Source organism: Ammospiza nelsoni, chromosome 17, assembly GCF_027579445.1.
Source record: "Ammospiza nelsoni isolate bAmmNel1 chromosome 17, bAmmNel1.pri, whole genome shotgun sequence".
NCBI classification, from domain to species: domain Eukaryota; kingdom Metazoa; phylum Chordata; class Aves; order Passeriformes; family Passerellidae; genus Ammospiza; species Ammospiza nelsoni.
This window is the reverse complement of record NC_080649.1, coordinates 3,474,797-3,501,137: the sequence shown is the minus strand read 5'-3', so window position 1 is coordinate 3,501,137 and position 26,341 is coordinate 3,474,797. Positions and strand designations below refer to the sequence as shown.

Here is a 26,341-nt window from a genome sequence, read left to right as displayed (position 1 = left end):
CCTCAATAGATTCAAGGCATTGAAAAGCTCTGTGAAAATCATGTGGGGTTTGCTTGAATTCAGCTCTACTTTTTGGAGATAAAACTGAACAATTTCAGGAGTTAAGGAACTGTCTGTCAGTACATGGCTTTAAGCTTCTGCACCTTGGATTTGGAGGCTCCTCTTTGAGTGACAGTGGTTCCACAGAGTTTCTCACCTATGCTGCAAACACTTCACTTTGCCTGATTTTGTGATAAATGCACAATATCTGCATGTATGTGACTCTGTTGTAACCCATGCCACAGAATGGCTTGTGCTTGGATTATTATCAGGTCCACAGAGATAAGGTGTAATGCAGGACTCTATTCCTGGTCTCAAAGTCTTACTGACTTGGAGTTTAGAGTTACCATGTTTAGCTTCCTTTTTACTATGTTCTAGTCAATGTTAACGGCCCTGTAGCAGTAACTTAACTCAGTTTACCAAATAGCATCTTTCTGCAGCCTTGCCCCTCAGAGCTGGGGTGGTTTTAATATCTGTGAAAATTAAATTCTTTCTTTCTAATTGCTTCCCTATTCTACACATGTTCTCAGTGAGATATACACACACACAGACAACAATATAGAAATACTGAATGTCCTACTCTGGAGGTCAGTAGTATTATTCACATTTTACAGTTGCTACTTCTGCCTTATCTCTGCACTAGAATAACTTGGGGCGTGAACGTTTTGTCTTGTACTTGTTTGGGTTTTTTCACAGAAAGGTCATGGATTCTTAGCTCACAAACAAAGTCTTTATCAGCAAAAAAAGTTTTCTGACGTGTAGGAGTAAGAGTCCTTAGGGTCCTGTGAGAACTGCTTGAAAAGTGCCTGGTGAGGGTCAGTGTTACCAGCTAGACTGGTACATATTTGTGTGTGAAGCCAGATTAGTATTTTAACTGTTAGCTCTTAATGTGCCTGCCCATGTTTGGCTGTTACTAGAAGGGTTGATAACTAGTTTGCAATGCAGTTAATGGCATGAATAATGAAAGATCAACTTCGTTTGTTCTATAAGCTTGATTAGTAAACCAGAAGGTGTCAGCTGAATTGTTTGGTTTCATATGGTCCTTTTTTCACTGAGAGAAATGAGTTCAGTAGCACATTGCATGCTCTGATAGTGGATTACTCAGAGGTAACTGCAATTATCTTGACTTAGCCACCAACTTGTTTTGTGGCCTTTAACAGGTCATTTAAATTCATTGATTTTTATGCATGCATAGTGTAATTACTACTTCATAGGCGTGTGTAGTAGATAAATTATGTTTTGAGCTCTTATTCCATAAAGCATGACATGAGTGTGTGTGAGCCATGTTCCATGGCTCTGCTTTGATCCAGACTAGGCTGGGAAAAAGGAGGGTTTTTTTTTATAGGCTCTAGGATAGCCATGCACTGCTGTTTCACAACCCTTGGGATTTAGCCTGCACTTGCACGTTTACTCTGCGTAGGGGAGGCTGAATGAAGCCTCGTTTCAGTGGATGCCTTCACTCACTGGAGCAGGATGCATAAATATTCCCTGTTCCATTTCGTTGAGGCTTTGCCTCTTCCCAGAGCTCTGTGAGCCATTGAACTGAAGCGCTGCTGAAGAGCTCCAAGGCAGGTTTTTTGCAGGCTCTTTTGCATCATCTCAGTTATACATTACTTCCTGCACTCAGGCAGAATGCACAGCTCAGGCAACTCCCACGGTTGGACAGAGAGGTGATTATTTTTAATCACCCAAGTCTCCAAACCACAAGCCAAGGAGGATGATGCATATACATCACATAAGAGAGGCAGCAGCCTGTGCTGGGCTGGGGAGCTCCTACGCATGTTTATTGCAGATAATGGACCGTGTGCTAGAGGACATGTGCCAAGCCATGTGCTGGAGGAAGGGTTGCAGATGTCACCAGCTACAGGAGCACTTCCTCTTCCCCAATGAGTATGAAATGCTCACTGAATCCACAGTTGGAGTGAAGTCACTTCCTTTCCAGGGGAACCACTGGAGCACTGACGAGTAATAACAATTTCACCTTTCGTGGATAGCTCACTTTCTCTCACTTGTGGCTTGTTCGACAGCTTTGGTTTTCTTCAGCATTAAGCAGGCAGGGGAGCTCTCAGATTTCTCCTTTCACATCAAAATCCAGCTTGGTTTTGGCAGTCTCACCACTTGTGATTGCTTCTGAAACCTGTCTGAAACATGCAACGTGCAAGGACTTGCCTTTCTTTGAGTTACAATTTTGGGGCTGGGCTGGGGAAGGTGAGAGCAGTGGAGGATTCTCAGCCATTCTTGCTGATTGGTGTATCGTGGAAAGGCTTGTTTCGCAAGTCCAAGGGCTGTACTTTGACCTGATTCTTGCTTGTTGCACATGAAAAGAGTCCCTGTATCTTCATGCCCCTTTTTGCAGGCTTATGAAGTGGAGTATTGTGGTTGTCAGAGGTTTGCGCTATTTTTCTAACCATAGTCCTTGTGCCCAGGGCAACACACTTCTAGCTTGCATTCGAGGAACAGACTGGGGAGGATTATAAGAAATGGTGATTTTTTTATTTTTTTTTCTCTGTACCCAACAGGGGCTTTAAAAATACCCATTCAGACTGGAATCTGTGTATTGGCAGCGTTGCCAAGGCTGTAACTCTTATCCCTGCTGTGTTTCTTACCTGCATCACAAATGTGCACATGGGAGTTTTTCAAAGGCACTACCATGTGCATATCATATCCTAACCAGCAATTTTGGTTTTGTTCCTCTTTAGCAGTGTAGATTCCGAGTCAGGTGAACAATTCTTTATGGGACCCCAGGTAATCTTTCCTTTTTGTCTTAGAGAGGATATGTGCTTTTTCCATATACCTGGTTTAAATTTAGCCTCCATAGCTTGATCACTCAGTTGAGTAATAGGGCGACTTTCCTGCATTGTACTACTGCCTCTCCTTCTGGGGAAGTTGGCACTGGAATTTGGGAGTGTTTTGGTTTCCAGATTGTTCACAGACTTGTAATATGACCATAAATAAATAATGTAAGTACTTGTTGCTTCATTTTTATTTTTATTACTGCCTAGTCCATAAAACGTGCCTAGTATTGAGAGACTGCGGAAATCTTTATGTGAGAATCTCAATGTGCCCAGGGAACAGATCCCTGTAGCAGTGTTCTGCCTCAGACATGGATATCTTGGGGATTGTGTAACATAAAAACCAGAGTAATGCTGACTTAGGTGTAGTTTGCCTCCATTTTTTTGGATAGGAGACTGCCTTGGACCAGGGACTTATGACTGTCTTCTAAATGGTTTCTCTGTCCTTCCCTTTCCCCAAGAATTTGTGTTCTGGTCTTCTCCATTCACACAGACTTTCTCATCAGCCCTGTCTTACCCCACAGTCACCCCACAGTGTAGCCACAGAAATAGAAGCACTTTCTTTTGTTTTGGAAGTGCTGTTTGGTTTCATTTTGTGCTCACCATCTCTTCAGGTGCAAGAGGCCAAGAGCTGAACACTTCCGTTGGCTTTGTTTTTATAGCTCTGTCACTTTGCACCTCAGCTTCTGTCTTTAACAATTTTTTCTTGTATGAAATCCATTCCATATCTCCAATCATCCTGCTTATCCCTGTCAGTACCTTCTCTGGATCTGCTCTATTCTTTTTCCTTTCTTTTTTTCTTTAATGAGAGTAGACAAGCAACACACAGTGTCCTGGTGGGAATGCCCCATGCACACACATGTACGCCCTATTTTTGCAGACTGATTCTTTGGTTAAACAAACTGATTGTGGACATTCCAATAGCAGTGCAGCACATTGTACACACTCTCCAGCAGCTTAGAGTTAATTGCTGCTAGCAAGTGCTGTGAACTTGCAGGCTGGGTTCCTCTTGGCAGGAGTTGAAAGTGAATTGTGGTGTTCCAAAGAACGTTCAAGCCCCGTGTTTAAAAGGCATCCTGCCACTTACATGGGTGAGTGTATTGCAGACACTGCCTTCAGCCCTCATCTTGCTGGCCTTCCTGCCAGAGAAGGGTTAAGTCTGAAATGGAAAACATGCTGCAGAGGGCTGGCGTGATTCAGCACGTGGTTGCAGTCTGATTCTAAAGCTGAGTTCTCAGCATGGTATTTAGAGAGCTGTGGCTCAGTGGCTGCCTGCAGTCACTGTTTCACGTTGAGATGCTGAATCCTCAATGGATATCAAAGATCTCTGGCACTTGGGGCATTAACCATGGTACCATAGGATTAAGATTGTGGGTAACTGCAGCTGGGTTATTTCCATGCTCTGTGTGCCTTTCAGTGGTGCAAAACACTTGGTTCCTCTCCAAAATGCTCTCTTCAATATCAAGCAAGGCTAACCCAAATTAATTTGGATTGCTTGTAAGCTGAGTTTGCCAGCCTGGACAGTGAGCATGGATCACAGCAGTGTGGTGGGATGTCAGAGCAGGGTGAAATTGCAGACCTAGAGGTGCTTTTCTCAGTGAAAGGTTATAGTATCAACATGGATCAAGTTATGGCCAAGTACTGATGCCACGTTAATATGCAACAAATCATTATTGGTATCCTTGCAGTTGATTTTTGCTTTATAGCACAAACAGGTGTTTGTAGGGAAAACTCTTTGTTTCATAATATTTTTAAAGGGGGTGTGAGTACATGCAAGCATCCCCGGCCAGCCCCTGGCTTTGGGTGGTGAGGAGAATTCCAGGAACTCCAGGAAACTGATGTCACTGCATTGTGTTTGCTTGTTTTCTTTTGACTGCACTAATGTTTAATTTTAACTTAACCCTCAGAGGGGTATTTTTAGTAAAACTGTTTCTTCACTCCTTCTGTCCCATATTGGGAGGGGAACAGATTGTGTCTCCTTGTTTTTTCCAGTAGTCAGCTCTTTCTGCCTCCCCTCTGAAGAGCTGTGATGATTGACTGAGAGCTTGAGCACTCAGCAGCATGTGTTACCCTGTCTGTGCTTGGAGTGCCTGAACCTGGTGTTTGTTCTGTCCCCACATCTCTTGATTTGATCATTGATCCAGGCTGAAAGGAAGCAGATCTGCCTGGACAAAAGGGCTTCATTCTGATAAAAGATTACTATCTCTTCCAAATCTTTGGTATCACTGTGGTGGTCCCAGGGGGCAGCTGCTTCTTTAGGGGATGATCATGATCCTGTTCTTCAGTGAATATCTGCTGGGAGAGCCTGGCTTTTCTACAAGTTATTAACACTTTTGTTTGGAAGGGCTTTGTCAACACTCCAGAGAATCACAGCCCTGCAAGCAATGGGTTTCTCCCTTTGGTTTTTTCTTTGTTTGTTTTTTTTTTTAGAAAGAGATCATACTTGAAATTCAGACGCTACAGCTGGAGAGGCAAAAACTGAGCTGCTTGCTCTGCTGATCCTGAATAAAGGAATAAATTCTTTTATCTATTTTTATTTATGTATTTATTAAAAAGAAAAAGCGAGAAATACAGCTCTGCAGAGCATGGATTTATTGGAGAACTTTTCTTTCTTCCATATCTTTGTCCTGAGTTTTGGCTGCTGTCTCTGTGGTTTGCTGTTTGTGTATTTCTGCAGACAAATAACAAAATCAGAAAGCTGTTTCATCCTATTCCACTTCTACCCCGTGTGTAACAATAATTGCTTGGGTGCCAAACACAAAAAGAATCACTGTGGTTTTAGTTTGTCATTGTTTCATGTATGAAAATGGCTTTCAGTTGTAATTATCTGCACAGTATAAGAAGTGTGTATGTGAAGAAGCCATGGAAAAATGACAGCAGAATAATTAAATTCACACCAGCTCCTCATGTGAATACTAAGACATCAAGAGTGTCTTCTGTGGTTTAGTATTACCCACTTCCAAAGCTTGGAGTAGGAAATTTTCATTCATTTTCCTGCACAAATAGGTCTCTGCTCTTTGAAAGGCTGGGCAAGAAATGCCTTTATCTCTGGCAAAGGGAGATCTGTAAGTATGGGCTCATCAACATTTTATACCTTGCACTACCTGAAAGCTTTACCTTCTGCTGTGCCTCTGAACAGCATCACCCATGAATGCCCCCCATTGGGGGGCACTGAAAGGGTTACCAGGGGCTGTACAGGGCTTGAGTTCCCTGTTTCAAAGGTTTGTTGTTGCTGGATATTTCTGCTGCCTTTTCTCTGCCCCCAGCTCCCCCATTCTGCAATTCACTTTTAAAAGAAACCAGTCAGGGTTGTGCTGAGCTCAGCACTGCAGCCATTTGCAGAGACACCACAAGGAGTAGCAGCACTTCTCAGTTTACAGGCTGGACTGTGGTAGGAAGTGCTCATTCCTTACACTGACAAATTGCTTCTGCACCCAAGGTATTGCCCACTGAGCAAACAGGGGTTGTCTCACTGCTTCCTCTCCATCCCTGTGTGTATGTGAGATCACCTTTTGAGGAAGGGACCATGTTCAGGGTTTTTTCCTACAGCATTTGGTGCAGTGCTGTGATGAGTGTCAGCATTTGTTTGTCAGTTATTGGGCATTTCACCAGTAAGAGGATTGTTTATGCCAGTTTTACTGAATTCTAGTTCCAGCTGTGAGCTTCAATTTGCATCTTTTCATACCATTTGAACTGCTTGTTTTGCTGTGTAAATCTTCTGTGTATTGGTTTGCTTTCTTGTTTACTGTTTCTCTGCTCCTAGAAGACATTTGTAATCCTGGGATTTGGCTGTGCATCCTGCTGTTCTGGCTCTGAGTCCCTAAATTCTGGACAGCACAGGCCAGGGAGAGACACAGAAAGGGAATTTCAGCTTCCCAGACTCATCCCTCCCCTCCCATCCTTCCAGGCCAGGTTGGATGGGGCTTGGAAAAACCTGGTCCAGTGGGAGGTGTGCCTGCCCATGGCAGGGAGCTGAACAAGGTGATCTTTAAGGGCTCTTCCAGTCCAAACCATTCTTTGATTCTTCTAACCCTAAAAATCAAGGACGTGTGATCCCTGGACAAGCCTTTCTAATTAGTTCTCATCTTGCAGCACTCATTTCTGTGTGCCTCAGTGATGTTGCAAATTATAGCCCCGTTTTATGTGTTTGTAGCATTTTATCACCTTTCACAGCCTGTGGTGCTCAGTCACCGTTCCTGTAATGCCATCTTGTGGTGGCCCTGCCACTCTGAATGTGCCTTTTCCAGCCAGAACTGAAGCTGGGCTGCCTCTGTGTGCAGGCAGTGAGTGCAGCTCCCCTTTGCTGGCTGCATGGGTGTGGGGTGAATCAAGGAAACGCCTGGCTCCGGCTGTTTGGTGTCAGGGAAAGGCTTGTGGAGCTCAGATGTGGTGTCAGGGACCTTCATGGCAGATCCCTGCCCTGGGTGCTTTAGCTCTGATGCTGTAGAAGTGTCTGTTAGAAGGATTGATGAACTATGATCTGTGTTACAAGGAGATTGGTGTGTTGTTCCTTAACAAGTCATAATAACAAACTATCCATTTACTTAAATATTCATCCCTCATACACTGTATGTTTGAAGTTTGAAGTGCTTCTCTAAACACAAAGGAGTTGTTTAATACTTTGAAACGCTGCTGTGTCGTGATTGCAGGAAGTGTATATGGCAGGGAGTGTCAGGATTTTGTAGAAATTCCAATTTTATCTCTGGTGGATTTTTTTCTCAATCTGTCTGGGCTTTAGATAAGCCACAGGGGCAAAAGTTGCATCTGCTTCTCCATGACCAGAGAGCTTTACTGTACCTCCGAGAGTAACAACTGCATGCCTTGCTAATAAATCAAATAACAACTGTATTTATTTTGGGGGGTTTTTTGCCTCTCCAGTGTTCCCAACTCCTGCCCAGCCAGTCCACGTGGTGCTGGATCCTCAGGATATCGTTTTGTTCACAACATTACCTCGGATCTGCAGCTGGCAGCAGAGTATGCGGCGAAGGCAGCCTCAGAGCAGCAGGCAGACGCATCTGGCGGGGACAGCCCAAAGGTTCACACAAACATTTCTTACCCAGCACTGCTCCTTGGGAGGGTTATTAAAGCCTGGGGCTTTATTGCTAGTCCTGGTTAGAGTTTAAAGGGGTTTGAGAACACTCTGGCCATAAGGGTGCTGTGTATAGTGTCCTGCAGGGGTGGAGGTCATTCCTTCCAGCTGTGCTTGGCTTAGTGGTAGTCTCTGCTTGTTTAGCTGCCTAAAATGTATTCAAATCACTCACTGAAGTGTTTAAGCAAGAATAATATTTTTGCTTATTTGATAAATCAAGATCCCATAAAGAGGCACATAACATTTAGCATCTCATTTTCTTCTTTTAATTAATGTTATTTTGCAAAACACAGTTGGAGAAAGCAGAAGCAGGGGAAGAAACCAGATCCTTGTCATGAGAAGTCTGTAGTCAGACTTTAAAACAAACATGAAGGCCTGTCAAGTAGGCGTTAAACGAGGAGAGTGGCAAGTGGAATCTAGATTAAAAAAATAACTTGGTTAGAGTGATAAAATGTAATTTTGGTGAGCTGATCTTCAGATCAAAGTTAAAAGTTCCATATCCAAAACCACCTGATTTGGGATTGGGTGGAGGAGCACACTGCTAGGTGGCTTTTTTTGTCGAGTTAATTCTCCCTTGAGACAAGAAGGGTTGTTCTTGATGGAGTAATGTGAAGAGTTGGAAATACGAGATCTAGCAAACAAATTAAAGTTCCTAGAATGAAACAAATCCTGCTGGAGAAGGGAAGGGATGGGATCAGGTTTCATGTTGGGCTTGTTGCTGGGAGGAGGGCTGATAACATACAGCCTCAAACCTTTCTAGCAGAGTGGAGCTGCAGCTGGGCAGAACTGAAGGCTTTAATTCATGAGCACAGAAAGCAGTGAATGTACCTGTACTCTATTTCTTGATTCCAATTGCCTGTCTTGACCCCTTTCCTTGTGCTGGTGCAGGCATGTGTGGGACAGTCAGTGGGGTATGGAATTAGATTGAAGTTGGGGTTTATGTGTGTTTGTGGGGAGATGGAAGGAAGTGCTTTGATCTGACTCAGCCCTGTAGCTCTGTTTGAACACAAATGCTTTTGCAAAATGGGGTGGTGGCAGCATAAAACAGCAGTGGGAGAGCTGATGCTCTCTTAGCTGCCCTGCTGCTCTCTTGGCATCAGTGAAAATTACAGCCCAATGTGCTTTTTAAGTTTGGATTGTGGTACACTGCATTGTAGGAATTCTTTGTTAGTAACTAAATTTTTTTTGTTTTTTTCCTTGCTTAGGATGAATCCAAGCCACCCTATTCTTATGCTCAGCTAATTGTGCAGGCTATATCTTCAGCACAGGACAGGCAACTAACACTAAGTGGGATCTATGCCCACATTACCAAGCATTATCCATATTACAGGACTGCTGACAAAGGCTGGCAGGTGAGTTCTTGACACTGACATGCTTTTAAACTACTTTGACATGGCTTATCTGCTTTGAAATGCATTTATTAAAGATTTGGGGCACTGGGAATAGAGCTGCTTTGACTGTTCCCAGAGTGAATTTGTTTAACACAAACTGACTAGTTCATTTGTGGGTGATTAGTTTTGTTGGGGTTTTTTTGAATACTTTGTAGGGCAATGTAGTGTGTTACTCTTGGGCTCACTAGTTCCTCTTTTAATGTTGTAGTCATGTCTTTCATTTTGTATTTTATTTCCCTACATCCTTGCTATCAGTCACTCCTCTGCCCAGATATTTGCTTAATCCTTCACCTCATCTTTGACATGATTTCTCCAAGCAGAGGATATCCAGCCTAAAACTGAGGCTCCAGTTTTTAATCATAGCACCTTAAATCATTACAGATGTTTTGTTTTCCCAGTGTATGAGCTGCACTGCCTAAGTCACAGTTTGCAAGTTCTGAATTTGAGTGGGAACTTGGGAAAATGGGAGTCCATGGACTCTTTGTGGTACTCAAGGAAACCTGACCAGCTTCAGAGGAGAGTTTGGATGTAGTTAACACATGCTAAATCAAACTTCAGTGTTCACTTGAGGGCTGCTTCCAAAGGTTCAAGAATCTCAACTCCACCTGTTTTCAGACTTTTTCTTGGCACCACACCTCTGCCATGGGTGTTGCCATTTGAATGTAATGCACTAATACAGCTGCAAAGGCTCTTGCAGCTGCTGATTTCACTGTGTGCAACTGGCAGGAGCAGCACTGCTTGGTGCACTTTGAGTGCAGTTGGAATAAATACATTTCTGCCTCCCTGGCTTTTCCCTGCAGTTCTAATTAATTGTGGAATTCACTTCCTGCCCTAACCTGCTCAGCAGAGTTGTGCTTTGTGAACCACTTGCTGCATCCTGCTTCAGAGAGCTGCATTTCAGCAGGGAGTGGAGTTGCCTTTTTCTCCCCCCTCCAGTGGCATTGTAGGGCTTCACCAGTGTAGAGATTGTCTAAACCTGCTAGAAAAGCTTCTGTTTTGTTTGAAAGTGGAAGAGGGATGAGTTTGTGCACACAGAGCCTTGCTGAGCCCTTCCCCAACCCAAAAGACAGCCCTGCACCCTGTAAGAGATGGGCTGTTACAATGGAAAGGATAAACAGTCTTGTCATTATCCAGAGAGCTGCAGAGTGCCACAGAGCTCGTGGATTCCTCCCAGAGCTTGCTGAGGGCACGTTGGCTGCCTTGCATTGTGATTACTGTGAGACGCAGTGTCCTCTAGGGCATGTTTGGGCACCCTGGTAATCGTTGGGCAGGTGAGCAGTTAGCACAGGCTCAGGCAACTTTTTCCACTTGCCAAGAATAAAGCCTGTCTTTTGAGAGAGTTCTGATGTGGTTTACAGTGATTTCCCCCTGCCTCAGCAAAAGCTCTGCTTTCATGGCTTTCCACAGAGAAGTCACTGCTCTGGCTCCAGATGTATTTAAATAATGGTTGGCACCAACCAAAATTATCTTTCAGCTTGGTCAGGAGAAATTCTGACACTTTCCCCCAGGTTCCTCCTGCTGTTCTCCTGTGACTTTGGAGCTGTGTGAGTTGAGTGACTTGTTTCTACCTTCAACACTGATTCTGGCAGTGTGGATTTATTTTTCCAAGCTGTGTGGTGCAACTCATTTGTCTTTGTTACTTCGTGGCAAAATAATCAGCTCATTCCTGTGCTTCCTGCAGAATTCCATTCGGCACAACCTCTCCTTGAACCGTTACTTTATTAAAGTCCCACGCTCCCAAGAGGAGCCTGGAAAAGGCTCCTTTTGGAGGATTGACCCTGCCTCTGAAGCCAAACTTGTAGAACAAGCATTTAGAAAAAGAAGGCAAAGAGGAGTGTCCTGCTTCCGAACACCTTTTGGGCCTCTCTCCTCCAGGTAACTTCAATTTCCTCTCATGTCTCTGCCAAACTCATTACAAAGAAAATAAACTAAAACTTCTCCTGAAGTACAGTGAGTATACTTGGCTTCTGTTTATAGTTTGAGAGGTGATATAGTTAGTCCTGAGGCATAATCTGAAAATTGTTCTGACTTCTTAAATGTTTAACAGAAAAAAAATCCAGAAGCCAACTACAAAAATGCATCAAATAACGTATCTGTTTTGGCATCATTTCAAAGAAATTCAAAGCAGTTATCACTGGACTGAGTGTTTTCAGATGCCAATCTCTGATTTCAGGAAAGCTGTGTTTAGATGTGGATTAGATCATAGTGGGAATAACTTCTGTGGTATTTAAAACAGTCTCCTATAGGGAGATCAGGTTGATGGTGGTTGTCAGCAGTGGAGCAGCAGGAGTTCTGTGTGGCTGCTCCAGTCAGCTCCACTGCCTTGTGCAATGACAGCTTCTTTGAGCCCTGTAGCTGTGAGGAGAAGACTTGGAATTCAGCACTAGCTGTAGCAATTTCATGGAACATTGCTCCCACACCTCCTGTTTTCTCTGTTAAAATGTGGGGGAAACAGGAGGAGAATTTTTCAGCTTTTTATTCTGATTTGTCAATAAAGAAATGTACAATTCCTCACGTGTTTGGGACCAGAGATGGGAACCAAGTGGTTGTGAAGGGAGGCAACAGGGAGAAGGGGAAGCAGCTGCTCTGCAAGCATATGCAGGGCCAGTCATTTGCCTCTGCTTGCATCTTTCTTCTTCTCCCTGCCACTCTCAAACTCTGACACAGGTTCTTTGAGAATGACTTGAAGTTGTAAAACTGCTCTGAACATGCAGCATTTGGGGATTCTCCTGTCAGCAGTGGGTCTAACAATGAAACCTGAAGGGTCCAGTTTCCTTCAGCAAGGAATAACACAACAATATTTCGATCTGGAGTGTTTGTGGGGTCCCTGTGTACCTTTCAGCTCTTCCCAGCAGGACTGCAGTGGGTGGTGTGGAGGAAAGGCTGTCCTTCCTAGAGAATCCTCTCCTGGACATAGCTGTGGATCTCTGCTGCTGTCTCCTGGTCAAAATACATCTGCACTTGCCAACGCTGTGTTTTGGTGTTTCAGGAGTGCTCCTGCCTCCCCTACTCACCCTGGCCTGCTGTCCCCTCACTCTAGTGGCCTACAGACTCCAGAGTGCCTGTCACGGGAGGGCTCACCCATTCCACACGATCACGACTTTGGGTCTAAGTTGGCCTCAGTTCCAGAGTATCGCTATTCCCAGAGCGCGCCCGGTGAGTAGCTCCTGTTCCAGAGCCTGCTGTTCCCTTGCCCCACATGCCATGCTGAGGACACCATGCAGAGGAAGGCTTCTGCACTGTTTTTTTAGAGGATCCAGGACTCTCTTTCCACTTTGTTGTTAGAGACTGATGGTGCAAGTACAACTTCAAAACCATTTTCCTGACTCCTCTTTGGATGAGGGGCAGAATGTGCAGAGACAGCTGATCTCACCTTGAGCTAGGTGGCTGTAAAGATCTGACAGCAGAGTAGCCATGGCAACACACAGCTCACTTCTCTCATTTACCAGCCTCTGGATAAGATCAGCTTGGCTACACCAAGCTCTGGTGCTGTGTCCAGGACCTGGTAAATATCTGCTTGTCAGCTGTGCTGACCTGGGGTGTAGGGTGAGGTTGGAAGGCAAAGCTCATTAAAGAAAGCTTGGTTTGGGGTATTTTCTTATGTTTATTATGGTTTTTATTCACAGAAATGTGCTCAGGTGACAAGTAGGGTTTTTGTACATTAGTGAAGAGGCAGAAGAGGGTGGTATTTTTGAAGATTTGATTTTTTTTTGTTTGTTTCTACCTCCAATCCTGCTAATGCTGCAGCATTGTAAGGCTGTAAGTGCACAGATGAAATAAATGGGGGTCTTTTTGCCTCTCCTGTTAGCATGTGCTTCTCTTTTCTGTTCAGGATCTCCAGTGAGTGCCCAGCCTGTGATTATGGCTGTTCCTCCCCGACCATCTACCCTGGTGGCCAAGCCAGTGGCCTACATGCCAGCATCCATAGTGACCTCCCAGCAGCCCTCGTGCCACGCAATCCACGTCGTTCAGCAAGCCCCCACTGTCACCATGGTCCGAGTGGTGACCTCCTCTGCAAACTCTGCAAATGGATACATCCTCACAAACCAGGGCACAGCAGGAGGAGCTCATGAAGCTGCAGGAGCAGTGTTGGACTTAGCTGCTGACCACCGAGGTAGCGTTCACCTCCCTTGCTACTCTGCTAATAAGTCTTGAAGGTTTTCACTCACTGGGCACTGAGCCATTAAAAAAGATGTTTCTCCAGGTAAAGCTTAAACCAAATGAGAGCTCATCCATTTTTTGTCTCCACCAGAGAGCAGAACAACTGTGTTCCCTTGTCTCCTGGGGAACAAAACTAACAGACTTCAGAGCCTGAGAAATGTGCAGTGCTTAAAATTTGCTTATTACTATAGAATCACAGAATTGTCTGGATTGGAGGGTACTTTGAAGATCATCTCATTCCAATCCCCCTGCCGTGGGCAGGGCCACCTTCCACTATCCCAGGGTGCTCCAAACCCCATCCAACCTGGCCTTGGACGCTTCAGGGATGGAGCAGCCACAGCTGCTCTGGGCAGCCCATGCCAGGGCCTCCCCACCTCCACATGGAAGAATTTCTTCCCAATATCTCATCTATACCTGGTGTTTCAGCTTGAAGCCATTCCCCTTTGTCCTCTCTCTCCATGCTTTTGTGATTATCCCCAATACCAGCATTATGCCTGTGTGTTGGCTATGAAAGCATGTGCACTTTCCAGCCAAAAGAGAGAGCCTGGGAAAGGCTGCAACTCTGCTTCAGGATGGTTTTGTAAATAAATGATTGAGCCCTTCTTTTCTGCAGGCCTGGATTCCTAGAGGAAAGCATGTGCTTCTGGAAGTGCAGGCAGTGCCCCATTAAAGCAGTCTTCAAAAACCAGTTAGAACAAAGCCCTTTTTTTGTCCCAAAGCTGGAAATTCCAGCCTTGGGGGATTTAATGAGTTAAATATTCTCTTGCTGTGATCTAGACAACACCTTGTCTGCTCCCCATTTCAGAAGGTCTTAGTGCTACAAGGTCAGTGTCTGTTGTAGCAGCAGTAAGGCTGGTTTCTGTGACTGCTTTTATGTGGGCAGAGGGACAATGGTCCTTCTCTCTAAGGGAAGGCAAAAATGACAAAGAGCTTCCCCTCTTGCAGGACCTCTGGCATTTTTAGTTCAGCACTGGTTGTCTTGCTTGAGTTTCACTTGCATTCTGTAGAAATTCCTGTCTGGATCCCATGCATGTTCCTGAAGCACTAAGTTGCAGCTGCCTGTCACCTGCTCCCTTCTTTCATCCCCTGGTTCTTGCTGTTGCCTGTTCTTTCCCTGCTTGTCTCACTTGTATCCTTTTCTTGTCTCTCCTTTCCCTCTTTGCTGCATTTTCCTTCCTGAGCTCCTTACTTTCCTTGCCTTTTCTCTCCCCATTGCCATCAGCTTGCCTGCAGGTTTCACCTCAGTGCTGATGTCGCATCCAACTCCTCTTGTTGTGTGCAAATGTTCAAATGGGAGAGGCCTTCTTTTCCTACAGGGCTAATGAGATTGTGCTTCCTGCCCTCTCTCCTTTGAGACCCACAGAGCCCCTGGAAGAGTGGTTCCTCTCCTTTCCTGCTGCCTGGCAGGATGCTGTCCTGTGTCTGTGGCATACCTGCTGAATTGACCCCTTACTTATACTGGGAAGTGAGAAAAGTGCTTTAGTGCTCTCAAGCAGTTACCTCTGTCCAGAAACTCTGCTCTCCTTTTTATTTTTTCTCCATCCTGTTTTTTCTCTGTACTTCCACAGCAAAAGCTGGCAATTGTGGGAAGACCTCCTTGTAAATCAGCCTCCATGCAGCCCTGACAGCAAGCTGCTGCAGACTTTTGGCTCCAGGCATTGTTTAAGATCTTAATGCCTTCTCCTGCTGTGTGGTATTGAAAGTCAGGCCGGTTTGTTTGAAATTGCAAAGTAAGCTATGAGATTTGCAGTGCTTGCTGTCCATATCACAGCTGTGATGTGCCAATAAGGGAGGTGATGCCTTTTTAGGGCAAAAGGTCAAATTGATGGGTTTGATTTTTTTCAATTTTTCTTGTGGCTTATGCTGTAGGAAAAACGTTTTTAATATTGATGGAGTAAATGTACAATAGAGAATATTTTAATGTTTCCAAATACCCATCCCTGACCTTTTGTGGTGCCTGAGGTATTGTAATCCTGGGGTGTGTATCCCTGCTAATTAATTCTCATTAATCCCTGGGTTAATGAGAATAAAACCTGCCTCTAAGCCAGGGCAGTGACTGATCCTTGTTCTTTCTGCCCTCCCGCAGGCATGGATGAGAAGCCGACGATCGCGTTTGCCACCATCCCCACGGCCAGCCGTGTCATCCAGACAGTGGCCAGCCAGATGGCCCAGGGTGTCCCTGGTCAGACTGTCACCATCCTGCAGCAGGCAGCCCCCGTGGCCCTGGGGCAGCACCAGCTCCCAGTGAGAGCTGTGACCCAGAACGGCAAACACGCCGTGCCCACCAACAGCATCGCCGGCAGCGCCTACGGTGGGTCTGCTCCCAGCCAGCCCCTGCCTGCCCCTGCTCCCTGCCTGCCCCAGCCAGGCTGTGAAGCTGCAAGGTTTTCTCCTCTTGTTTCTGTGTGTCAAGTTATTCCATGTGTCCAGCTCAAAGATACTGCAATTTTTCCATTTCTAGAGCTGTAAATCAGTGGGAGGTTCCCTTCCTTTCTGTCCAACTCTGCTGCCTTTCCTGGGGGAAAAGCCCTGCACACTGTCCTTCCTTTGCCCTTGGCTATGCAGTTATTAGTACTGAGAGTCTCCACCTCTTGGGGTTACTTGTTGAAAGTGTTAGTGATTCTTGTGGAGAGCCTGTTTTCATTTATTTTCTTCTGACCAACAGCCTTTGCTTGCAGCGTGCCAAATAATAAAATTTCCATGGTGCTCTTTAGATCTTGTGAAACATGACTCGGTAAAGTAAAAAGAAAATAACATACTTTCCCATATTACAGTCTTAAAGCTTGAGAGAAACAAAATCTGTTTCACCAGGTGAATGAATGTAGGATTTTTGTATACACAGGATGTGTTCTAGTCATTTGTCAAGCATGGCTTTTTGAAATTCCATACAAGCCATGTCTTGGCAGCCTCCTCTTGCTTGCTCAGCACCTCAGATTTTATTCAGTTGGGATGGGAATATCCAGGTTTCTTATGGCTTTTTTCTCTGAGAGGCCAAGCACTTCTGTTGCCTCAGGGTGGTGCTTTTGGGAGTTTGAAATGAAGGGCACTGCTGGGCTTTGGAGGCCTTTCATGAAAGTAGAAATGTTTCTACAGATTTTTTTGCCATATCTCTTCACAGTTATCACCTGGCATGCTCTTCAATTGCAAGAATCTCATTGGAACTATGAAAAAAATACAGTGATAAGGTTTTTCTCCAATTATTAGACTATATTAATAGATCAGATAGGTCAAGCTTCTGCTAACCAGCATTAGCATTTGTCTAATATAGAATCAGACGGTTTTTTATTTAACATTTTTATGTTAAAATATTTTAATCTCACCAGACTTTTTATCTCTCACCAAATGGGAAGTATTCCAGTTGCATCTGAGTTTCTTTGTAAGTGGCAGTAAATTTTCTAGTTCACAAAACAAAGCCTGAGTCTCTTGACTCTCATCTGTACTAAGTTCTCTTCAATTGCATGATTTAGGTTCTCTAAGTCACTAAGCTGTAATTGCTGACTGCCCTCATCTATACCCTATTTTATCCCTTCATCCTCTTGATAGTCAACAGCTTTCTTCTCATGCCTTGGTAGAAGTTATTGGACTTTGAGGGCCTTTGTTCTGTTGGCTTTGTTTATTTATCCTAGGGCTCCTTTTTCATGCATTTAGCAGTGAACACAGCACTGATGTTCAGTCATTCCATCCTTTGCAAATGAGTCTGGAGGGCAGAGGATGTGCTGTTTCCTGAGTCCCCTTTGGCTTCCTCTCTGATTGATGCAGAGTCCAAAAACTGCATGTGTTTTGTTTTCCAAGCAGTGGTGTGTGCCAAAGTCAGTGTGTAAGCACATTCTCTGTCTGGAACTAGGAATTGTAGACATTTTTACAGAGGGTTGCTACTTAAATAATGTTTTTTCTTACCACTTTTATTAATGGGAGGGTGAGACCTTGTGTCAGTAATGCAATAGAAGATTGGAAGCCAGAAATTCCTTTGTTCTGATCCCAGTTCTGATGGGAACACATGTGGTTGTCCAGGGTAAGCTTTTTCCTGCCCCTTTTACAAGTGGGACGTCAGTACACTCAATATTTGGATTCTATTTCCCAACAGCCTGGTTTGTTCTTCCTGTGTGAGCAGGGCTCAAGAGAGCCTCTAAACCTCCAAATACAAAGCCCAGCACATGGATGTTGGAGTTCATGAGAAATTCTCTGGCCACTTACAATCAGAACTACCTCTCAAAGAGATGTGCTGTAATTTTAGCTAGAGCTTGATCCTCCCCTGAATACTTAGCTAGCAATGCTTTGTTTGATAGTGCAGGAGAAGCCGGAAGTTCTCCTGTGAGAGGAGTTTTGCTGGTTTGGTAAACTTGAGAAGCTGAAGTTGTGGAGGGAGAGGGAATGACAAGGCAAGCCAGGCTTTCAAAATGCCCTGGGAAGCAACACTTGACCCTGTGCCAGCTGTTGGATTGAACAGTGGGATTTTCTTTTCTTGCGTTGCCTGGAGTAGCAAACACTTGTTCTGCTTCACCCCACTAATTGTGCTTCTCTTTCTTATCTTCCTTGCCAGCTCTCACAAACCCTCTGCAGCTCCTTGCAGCCCAGGCCAGCTCGTCCACCCCTGTTGTGGTGAGCCGGGTGTGCGAGGCAGGGACCGAAGAGACGGCAGCAGCAGCCTCCAACAGCGAGCCCGAGGTGAAGAGAGCACGGCTGGAGGAGCCCAGTGCAGCAGGGCCAGCCCAGGCTGCTGTCATCACACCCACAGTGCCACAGGGACAGGCAACCAGTGAATGAAGAAGCGGTGGGAGGAGCTGGAGCGATGGCGGGGTGGGCATGGGAGGGCAGGAGCCCTAAAGCAGCTTTCACAGGAAACCAACCACAACTGTAACAGCTCAAAACACAGCTGATAAAGAGCTCTTTTTAAAGGCAGATTTTATTTCAATGGGAGGACAACAGCTGTTATAATCACAAGGTGCCAAAAAGAATGGAAAATCCCTCCCAAGAACCCATATCTGGAACTCTGTTCTGTCTCTACTTATGGGATTTTTTTCCTTTTTTTTTCTTTTCTTTTTTTTTTTTTTTAAGATTCAAAAAAAAATACAGACAACTGATTGTATGACTGCTGGGATATTTTTAACTATCTTTTCCCCTTTTGGCTCCACGGGGATGGGATTTGCAGTTCAGAATCTAAAGGAATGTAATACAAATACAGTCTGCTCCCTGGAAAGAAAACTCCTCACGTTCTATGCCTTAATACCACGCTTCTGAGAGCTTTGAACCATAGGACCATTTTAAAAGGTCACCTAAGGCAATCAAATGCTGAAAGATGGGTGCAGTATCTCACAACAACATTAAAGAAACATGGTACCAAGCTTAAAAAAAAAAAAAGGCAAATGATTCTGGTTTTTTAAAATAGAAAATTCTGAATATAAATGTTTATTTATGTGGGCATTCAGGAGGAAGAGTTACTGGGCTCAGCCACCTGGATTTCCAGGTTAAATTTCTTTCCGTTCCCTCTGAGGCAGAATAGGATGACAGAGGAACTGTATTAACTTGGTTCCTGTAAAGATGTTAAAAACAAAGGGGTTTGTATCTTTACAAATAATTTCTTACCATTATTCATCACTTGCTCTGGACAACAGCCAAAGTATCTTGATGCCTGAGGATCCCATGGGGAAGGGTGTCTCCAGGAGGCTCTGTGTGCATTTGATTGATCACAGCTTGTGTGAAGCACCAGCTTTTGTTGAAATTAGCACTGCAGGTGAAGGCATGGCCACTGTCTTTGTGAACTTGAGAAAATACTTGTTGATATTCTGCACTAAAGCTGTCACCTTCACCTCTGGGTGGTGGTGTGGTCCTTAGCTTGATGGACCCTGGTCAGGAGGTCAGAGCTGACCCTCTTTCATGGCTAACAGCAAAATTTCTGTTACTCTTTGGAGAGGGAAGTTTAGGGCTTGGATGAGAGGCAGCAAAGGTCATACCGTGGTTCATTCAAATTCTGGCAGGGTGTAGCAGACCAAGGCAAAAGACTTCTCTTTTATTTTCCATGTGGCAAAGCTCACTGGAGCTCTTCAAACAGTTTTACCAGAACTGATTTGGAGGTTTGCTTTCATTGCTTGGCTCCCTCTCCCATCTCTCCTGCCTTGAGGAGCATTTGGGTTGGCCAGTAGGAGGAGGCCTTTACTCAAACTGTGTTCCAGGTCCTCGCATAGAACTTCTGACATCTTATGCCTGGCAAAGAAATCCACCCCTGCCTGTAGCCTCCAGCAAACCCCTTTGGCTTCACACCCTTTGCAGTCCCCTTGGCTAACATGTCTTCTGGCAGCACAGCAGAGATTTTTTAATTTAGCAAATGTTAAAGCTTTGGTAATGGCAAGAGAGACTTAAGAGTGGTGGGCTGTGCCTCTGGTGGGTTATCCCCCATCTGTACTGATTTGCTGTCCTGTGAATAGGCAGACAGGCAAACTCCACTGCAGAAACATTGCAAAAAGCCCTCCCCAGTGTGCAGTAAATGATACTGTCAGCATATCCATGGGGATTAGGGGCAAGGCACAGCCCTTTGGTGCCTGCTGGAATCTGGGGAGAAAATCCACAAGGTAACAGCTGGCATCACTTGTTCCCTTCTAGGTTTCCTTTGTCTTTGCCAAATCCTATTCAATAACCAAGTCCCACCACTTGAATAAAATCCAGACATGTTTAATTCTCAAGTCCATTATTTTGTGAGAAATATTGCTGAAAGAAGGAAAGAATTTCTTGCTCTCATGATTTGCGGTTACTTTCTGCGGAGAGAGGCACATAAAATATTCATGACAGATCATTTATCTCAGCTGGGCTTTCAGAATTCAGGTGTGTGCCCTTAGTGACAAGTTATTAGATGGGATTTTAGTACTTTGAAATGGTTTTGTGAAGGAGGATTGTTAGAGACCACAAAGTAATTGAAGCAGGCTGGCCTCCAGCTGTCCCTTCTCCCGCTAGGAAGGTGAGGTGTGGTGCAGCGGAAAAGCACAGAGATTAGCTCTGTTTTCTGTAGCCTTTTCAAAGCCAGGAGTCAATAAAATGAACTTGTAGGCAGAAGGCACAAGTGAGAGTGCAGCACGGTGTCTGTGATGAATCACTACTTTCGGGTGACTGCTGGTTGAGGTACAGGCACGCCTGTGACACAGCCACGGGGCTCGGGAAGCACAGGACTCCTTGGGTTTCCAGAATGTTGGGTGAGTCAGAGCTAGATGAAAAACCAACAGGAAACTGTTCAGGATATGGAGCTGCCAAGATTCTGTGGATTTTTCTTTGCTGATGCTTTTCTCTTGAAGAGTAAATAATTAAGCCCTGAACTTCTGTAAACTAATCCAGCACTATAGAAGGACATCAGCTGAGTGACAATGTTTTCATCCACCATAAAGCTGCTGCTTTGTAGATACCTCTTGAAAGTCCATCCTCAGGTTGCATGTGTAGATCTGCCTCCTGAGTATTTAGAACAGAATAACACTTTCTGTCTCTTCTTTTTGTGGCTCACAATACCTGCTGGTTCAAATGGGAGTTGAGGATGAGCAAATATCTTTGTTCTGTTCACCTTTTCTGCTTGAGATGTCTGGAGCTTGTCAGTTCACCCTGTCAGGGGGTTTTTGCTTTATCAGTCTGTTGCATCCCTCTGCTGCTGTAGGAAGCAGTCCTGCTACTTGCAGATTTTTTGTAGGTTTGGCTAAACATTGCCTGGTACCAGGTAAAATATCTTTTCTTGCTAAATCGTGTTGAGAGCTGTGGAAAAGTGTGGTCCTCATCCAGAACACATGAGATGAAGACATCTTCTTTCAGGCCTCCAGATGAATTCTTTCAGCACTGATCAGTCTGGATGACAGCACCATTCTTTCTACATACCAGTCCTGATTCTCCAGGCTGCAGAGGTGTGGTGGTAGAATTAAGTCTTCAACTAGGAAGAAAATGTTTACCTTAATGGTTATATGCAGTACTCAGATTATTTTAAATTTATAATCTGACTTGTTTTTATTGTCTAAAAAGTTGCATCTCATCTTTGATTACATTAACTCAAGGTTTGAGGGGAAGTGAAGGTGGAGACTTCACTGCATTTTCTGCTCTCTGTGTAATGAAGGTCAAGGCATATTGAATATTTAAACTGCAATAACTTGGACCTGGGAAAACTGTAAAGGCAAGTTCTTCATGTGTGAATTCACTTTCCACCATTCCCTATTGATTTTTTTTTTCACCTTAGGCAATGACATTGATTAATTTTACTTTGATCACAGTTAGTTCATAGCAACTTTCTTTGTCCCAGTTTGCAAGAGTTGAATGCAGTTGTTCTTTGTTCTATTCCACTGGAATTCCATGTTGTTTGTCTTGACCTTGGCTCTTATGATACAGAAAGCTTTTTAGAGAAAGATCAATTTAATCTGATTTAGTGATAGCACAGTGCTGAGCACAAAATTGAAGTTCATGATTAGCTCATATATTCTTTTCAACTCTTTTTCCTTCTCATATTCCTCCCTCCCCCATACCATTAACACTGTCCCCTGTAGCATATCCAGTCATTTTTATCCACTGACAGGAGCAGCACCTTGCATTAAGCTCTGCCTGAGGACTCAAGGATGAAAATACCTGTGGAATACTTGGAGCTGCAGAACAGGTTGAGAAAGGTCAATTTGGTCACCCTGTATGAATTTTCATGCTGTTCTAGACATGTTACTGTTGGGCAGAGCTTATTCAGGAGAGTGTTTTCAGAGACATCTTAAAGCTTTGTAAGGAAAGAAATAACAGCTCAAGTTCTTACAGTGCTTCTGCCATCAATGTCATGGTCTAGCATCAGATTTTAGGGGGAGTAAACTTGATCTTGCATGTTTGGTCTTGTGTACTGACTTAGAATTGTCATTCAGAGTTAATTTCTACTTTTTTTATATCCTTTTTCAGTAGTGGAATCAAATTTGGAGCACAGAAGGCTAGGGAGCTGTATCTAAGCAAGTGGTAGCATCTGACCTGAACTCCTTGCAGTGTGGTGTGGAACACTTCTCCCTGCCTGCTGGGGATGTTCTGTTGGTGTTGGAGCTTTTCACCTGTGTCAGCAAGGGGGTGTTTGTTTGGTATCACTGGTGCATGCTAGTGTGTAAGTGAATGTCAAAATGTAGGGTGAAAGAGGAGTGTTTCCCTGGATTTGGGGATCTTGGATTTCACCTAGTGGTAGTTCTGTACCTCTCCTTAGAGAATCCATTCTCACCACACAAGGTGAAAACTTCTCAGCAACATAAGAAGAGTTTCCCATGCAGCTGCATTTGTTCCTTGCCTCTGAGGAGAACCCAGCTCTGCCTCCTCTGCATGTTGCAAATAGGAACTTGAAGATTCCAGTGAGATTTTCCCAGTTTGCTTCCTTCTCCTAAGGCTGAACCAGCCTGGTTGTCTTGGTCTCTTTTTGTCCATCAGGTGGAATTATGCTGGGGAGCCCAAAGGCAGAGACAGTGCTGCAGACACGATCTGTGAATGCTGGATGGGTTGGAAGAGGAATCCCTTCCCTTGGCCTGGTAGCTCCACTTCTGCCAGTATAGCCCAGTACCTGTTTGGTCTCTTGCTGCAATACAAGTGTAAGGAACAAATCACAGAGTGAACTGGATTGCATTTGTGCAGATGCAACCATGTTGTCCCTCTCTTCCAAGGAACAGTCCTAGTTTGGGTCTTTTTGAGCAGGAAGCAGCACTGAAGGATCCTGATCACTTTTAAAGATACCTGTGCTTAATCTTATCAAGTGACAGTTTCAATCCAGTGTGGAAATTGCCTTGAGTTTCTACCTGCTGCAAAATCTTTGAGGTTTTTTTTTTAAGTCCTGCTGCTAATAAGTATTGGACTAGGGCATTAAGAATGAACCTCTAAAGGAACAGGATTTGCTTCATAATTTTGCCCTTGCTGCACACTGAGTTTTTGAGTTTGCAGATGCCATCCTGCAGCAAATGATCTGTCTTCTCTTGCCAGCCAGTCTCTTGGGCAGCTCCTGTTTCTGCTCTTCATCAGTTTTCTCCCTCTATTTGTAGTTACATCTGTCAACTCCACAGTCCTTTAATCCAACTCCTAATTTAATTCCATTGCTTGAAGGTCTGCATCTGGCTAGGATTCTCATGTTAGGTTGCAGTTACACGAGTAAACAATCTGTTGTAGAACTTTTTGTGTCCTTCTGGGTGAAAAATGATGCCCAAGCTGCTGCTACTATAGCATTACACTACTGCTGGAAAGTGTAGCTTCCACAGGAGCCAGCTGTGCTGCAGAGAACAGGTACACTACAAGGTCATGGGGCTGCTGGAGTGATGCCTTCTTGCATGTTGATCTGATCAAAATGTGGCTGGGGAATCTCTCTCTGGGCTGCCAGGCAGTCTTGGCCTGGGATGTGTTAGCTCAGCACCTCTCTCTGCTGTTTGCAGGTCAGTGCACATGTTTGTGCATGCATTTTGGGTGGATTCCCATGCCATAACCAGCAATGGGAATTCTGTGGGCTTTCTCTGTTTTAGGTGTGTTTCATGAGGCAGCAGTACACCAGGGAGCATTTTACTTTGGCCTGAGCAAGACATTTTGAAAAATACTTGGTTTTCTTGGAGCACTATATTTAAATTCCAAATTTTGAATCAATTTGTGACGTTTGTATTTATATGTTTGGAAAATTCTTTTAATACCTTTTCAATTTACCAACACTGAATTAAAACCTTTCAGAATGTATGGTTGGTCCTCTCCTTATGTGTCACTTTAAGTTTCAGAGCATGAGGGTAGTTGTGCCAAATCTACCCCTTTGCCCTCAAGACAGAAAAAAAACCATTGACAATTCATGGGTGGCAGCTAAGGAAGAAACCCTTTAAATATTTTTTTTCAGAGAATATTAAATTAGATCTGTGTAAACATAAAATTTATATTTATTAATGTGTGAGTGTGTGAGCGTGTGTGTCAATATAGATATATAAATGGTCCATGACTATTTCTTTCTCTTGAATGGTACTTACACAGACTTTTAATACAGTGTGTTGGTAATTCCTGCACCAGGCACTGACTCTGAAAGAATGATAAACCTATTTTTGTAATGAATGTGAGCAGCCAGTGGAAGCAGCTTTACTTCAGTGATTGCTTTCATTCCTCTCACAGAGCAGAAGAGGCAGCTTGGTACTTGCATCTTCCTTGTGCAGGATCCCTGCTTCTGCCTTTGTCCTGCTTGCAGCAACCCCAGCCCACGCTGCTCTTCTGGCAAGAAACCCCTCCCAAATGGCACTAATGAAAGCTGGAATCCTTTCTTGTCTGCAGTTCTCTCTGGATGCAGTATCAGGGAGTTCTTTACAGATTCTGCTCTGTCAGTAATGGGACCTGATTTCTAACAGAGGAGATTGATGGGGGGCCCACGAGGGTGCTGCAAGGCTGAGGAATTCCTCTCTGTCAGGTGGCTAAGCTAACACTGGGGCACTAGGAAATTGTTTCTTTTCCTCTGTGGTGAGATTATTTTCCTTCTGTCACACTTTTGTCTCTTTTTGGGGTGAGGTGTGTCTATATCCCCTTAAAAACAAGCACAGAAGAGTTTTTCTAATGTTTCCATTCACAGGGAGTAAATTTTACTGAACTGGCCAAAGTTCAGTTGTGATTTAATTCCACAGGGATCACTAAATTCACAGAAGGGTGTATTTTGAACCACTTGGATCTTTTGAGAATAAAAGCAAGTGATATTTGACTTCCTAATCCAAATTGCTCTTCCAGAAATTCTCTGTGAGGATCTGAGTGAAAGCTTCACCTCAGCAATCCCTGCCTGGTGATGGGGCTTCAGTTCTTCAGGGAGGACAGGGCTGGTGATAGGAGCAGTAAAAGGAAGCAGTTTTCCTCCTCATCCAGCAGAAAACAGCCCCTGTGAAGCCCAGACTTCCCCAATATTTGGTTGTGTCTGCTGCCAGGTTATGCTGTGATCTGGACCTCTCTGTCCTGTTCTACCCCACCTCACTTCCACCCAAAGCAGTCTGAGACAGAGCCTTCCTTAAAGCTAAGGGCAACGGTGAGGAGAAATGTCTGCTAGCTGAAGAAAAATGAGATTTAAATGGAGCAGAAAAAGTGAGAATTCCTTCTGTTTCACTGTCTTGCTGCTAAAAGTCTGGTGCAGAACATCCTGATGTTCTGCTGATTTATATGCTGCTCTGGGGAGGTGGGCAGGCTGCTAAGTTGGCTCTGTAGCAATTGAATTACTGTAAACCTAAACTTGCTTAATCTCTCTTTTTTTCTTTTTTTTTCTCCCTCAAATGGGCTTGAAGTAGAGGGAACCAGAGTATTGTTTGTAAGATCTTTTTGCTTTAATAGAAAACAGAATGTAAAAAAAAAAGAAAAAAAAAAAAACAAAAAAAAGAAAAAAAAAACAAAAAGCAAAACCAAACTCAGTCAAATATAGTGATACAGAAAATGGCTTTAAAACATGAAAATCTTACAAGACCATGTGTTGTGTTGGGTTCTGGACATGCTGTTTGTGCTGAGGGGGCTGGCCTTGCCCAGCCTGCCAGCCAACCTCCACGTAGCCAAAAAGAGCATTTTGAGAGTCTGTAGCTATCCAAAGGACTGTTATCCAAAGGACTGTTAAAAGCTGTTTAGGCATAAATCAAAAGCTGTGAGTGAGCAACGGATGGTAAAGCTGGAAATTCACATCCAACCCTGAATAATTGCTCTAATAAAAAACAAATTCAGAAAAATCCAACTCTTCCCCCTGTTCTGCAGATGCTCATTCCCCCCAAGTCCCTGGGGAGGGCTGAGAGGAGAATCTGAAATACCTCAGTGGCTTCACAGAAGGGTTTGCTACAGAGATCTGGGCCGGCCTTACCCCTTTCACCTCTGTTTGGCACTTATTTTATAAAATAAGAAGGTGATGGAAAGGGGAAACTAAAGCCATGCTTGCATTT

The 26,341-nt window shown here is 44.2% G+C and overlaps 1 protein-coding gene across 1 annotated transcript in view; it reads left to right on the top strand.

The window, feature by feature from the left end:
- FOXK1 (forkhead box K1) overlaps positions 1-25,836 on the top strand; it is a 55,232-nt gene extending 29,396 nt beyond the window's left edge. Inside the window, exons 3-9 of the mRNA XM_059484228.1 lie at positions 7,710-7,866; positions 9,126-9,272; positions 10,993-11,186; positions 12,301-12,467; positions 13,144-13,425; positions 15,559-15,783; positions 18,013-25,836. Coding sequence (XP_059340211.1) covers positions 7,710-7,866; positions 9,126-9,272; positions 10,993-11,186; positions 12,301-12,467; positions 13,144-13,425; positions 15,559-15,783; positions 18,013-18,236 — 1,396 coding nt within the window. The 3' untranslated portion in view covers positions 18,237-25,836. The remainder of the gene's footprint in view (positions 1-7,709; positions 7,867-9,125; positions 9,273-10,992; positions 11,187-12,300; positions 12,468-13,143; positions 13,426-15,558; positions 15,784-18,012) is intronic.
- The last annotated feature ends 505 nt before the right edge of the window (positions 25,837-26,341 follow it).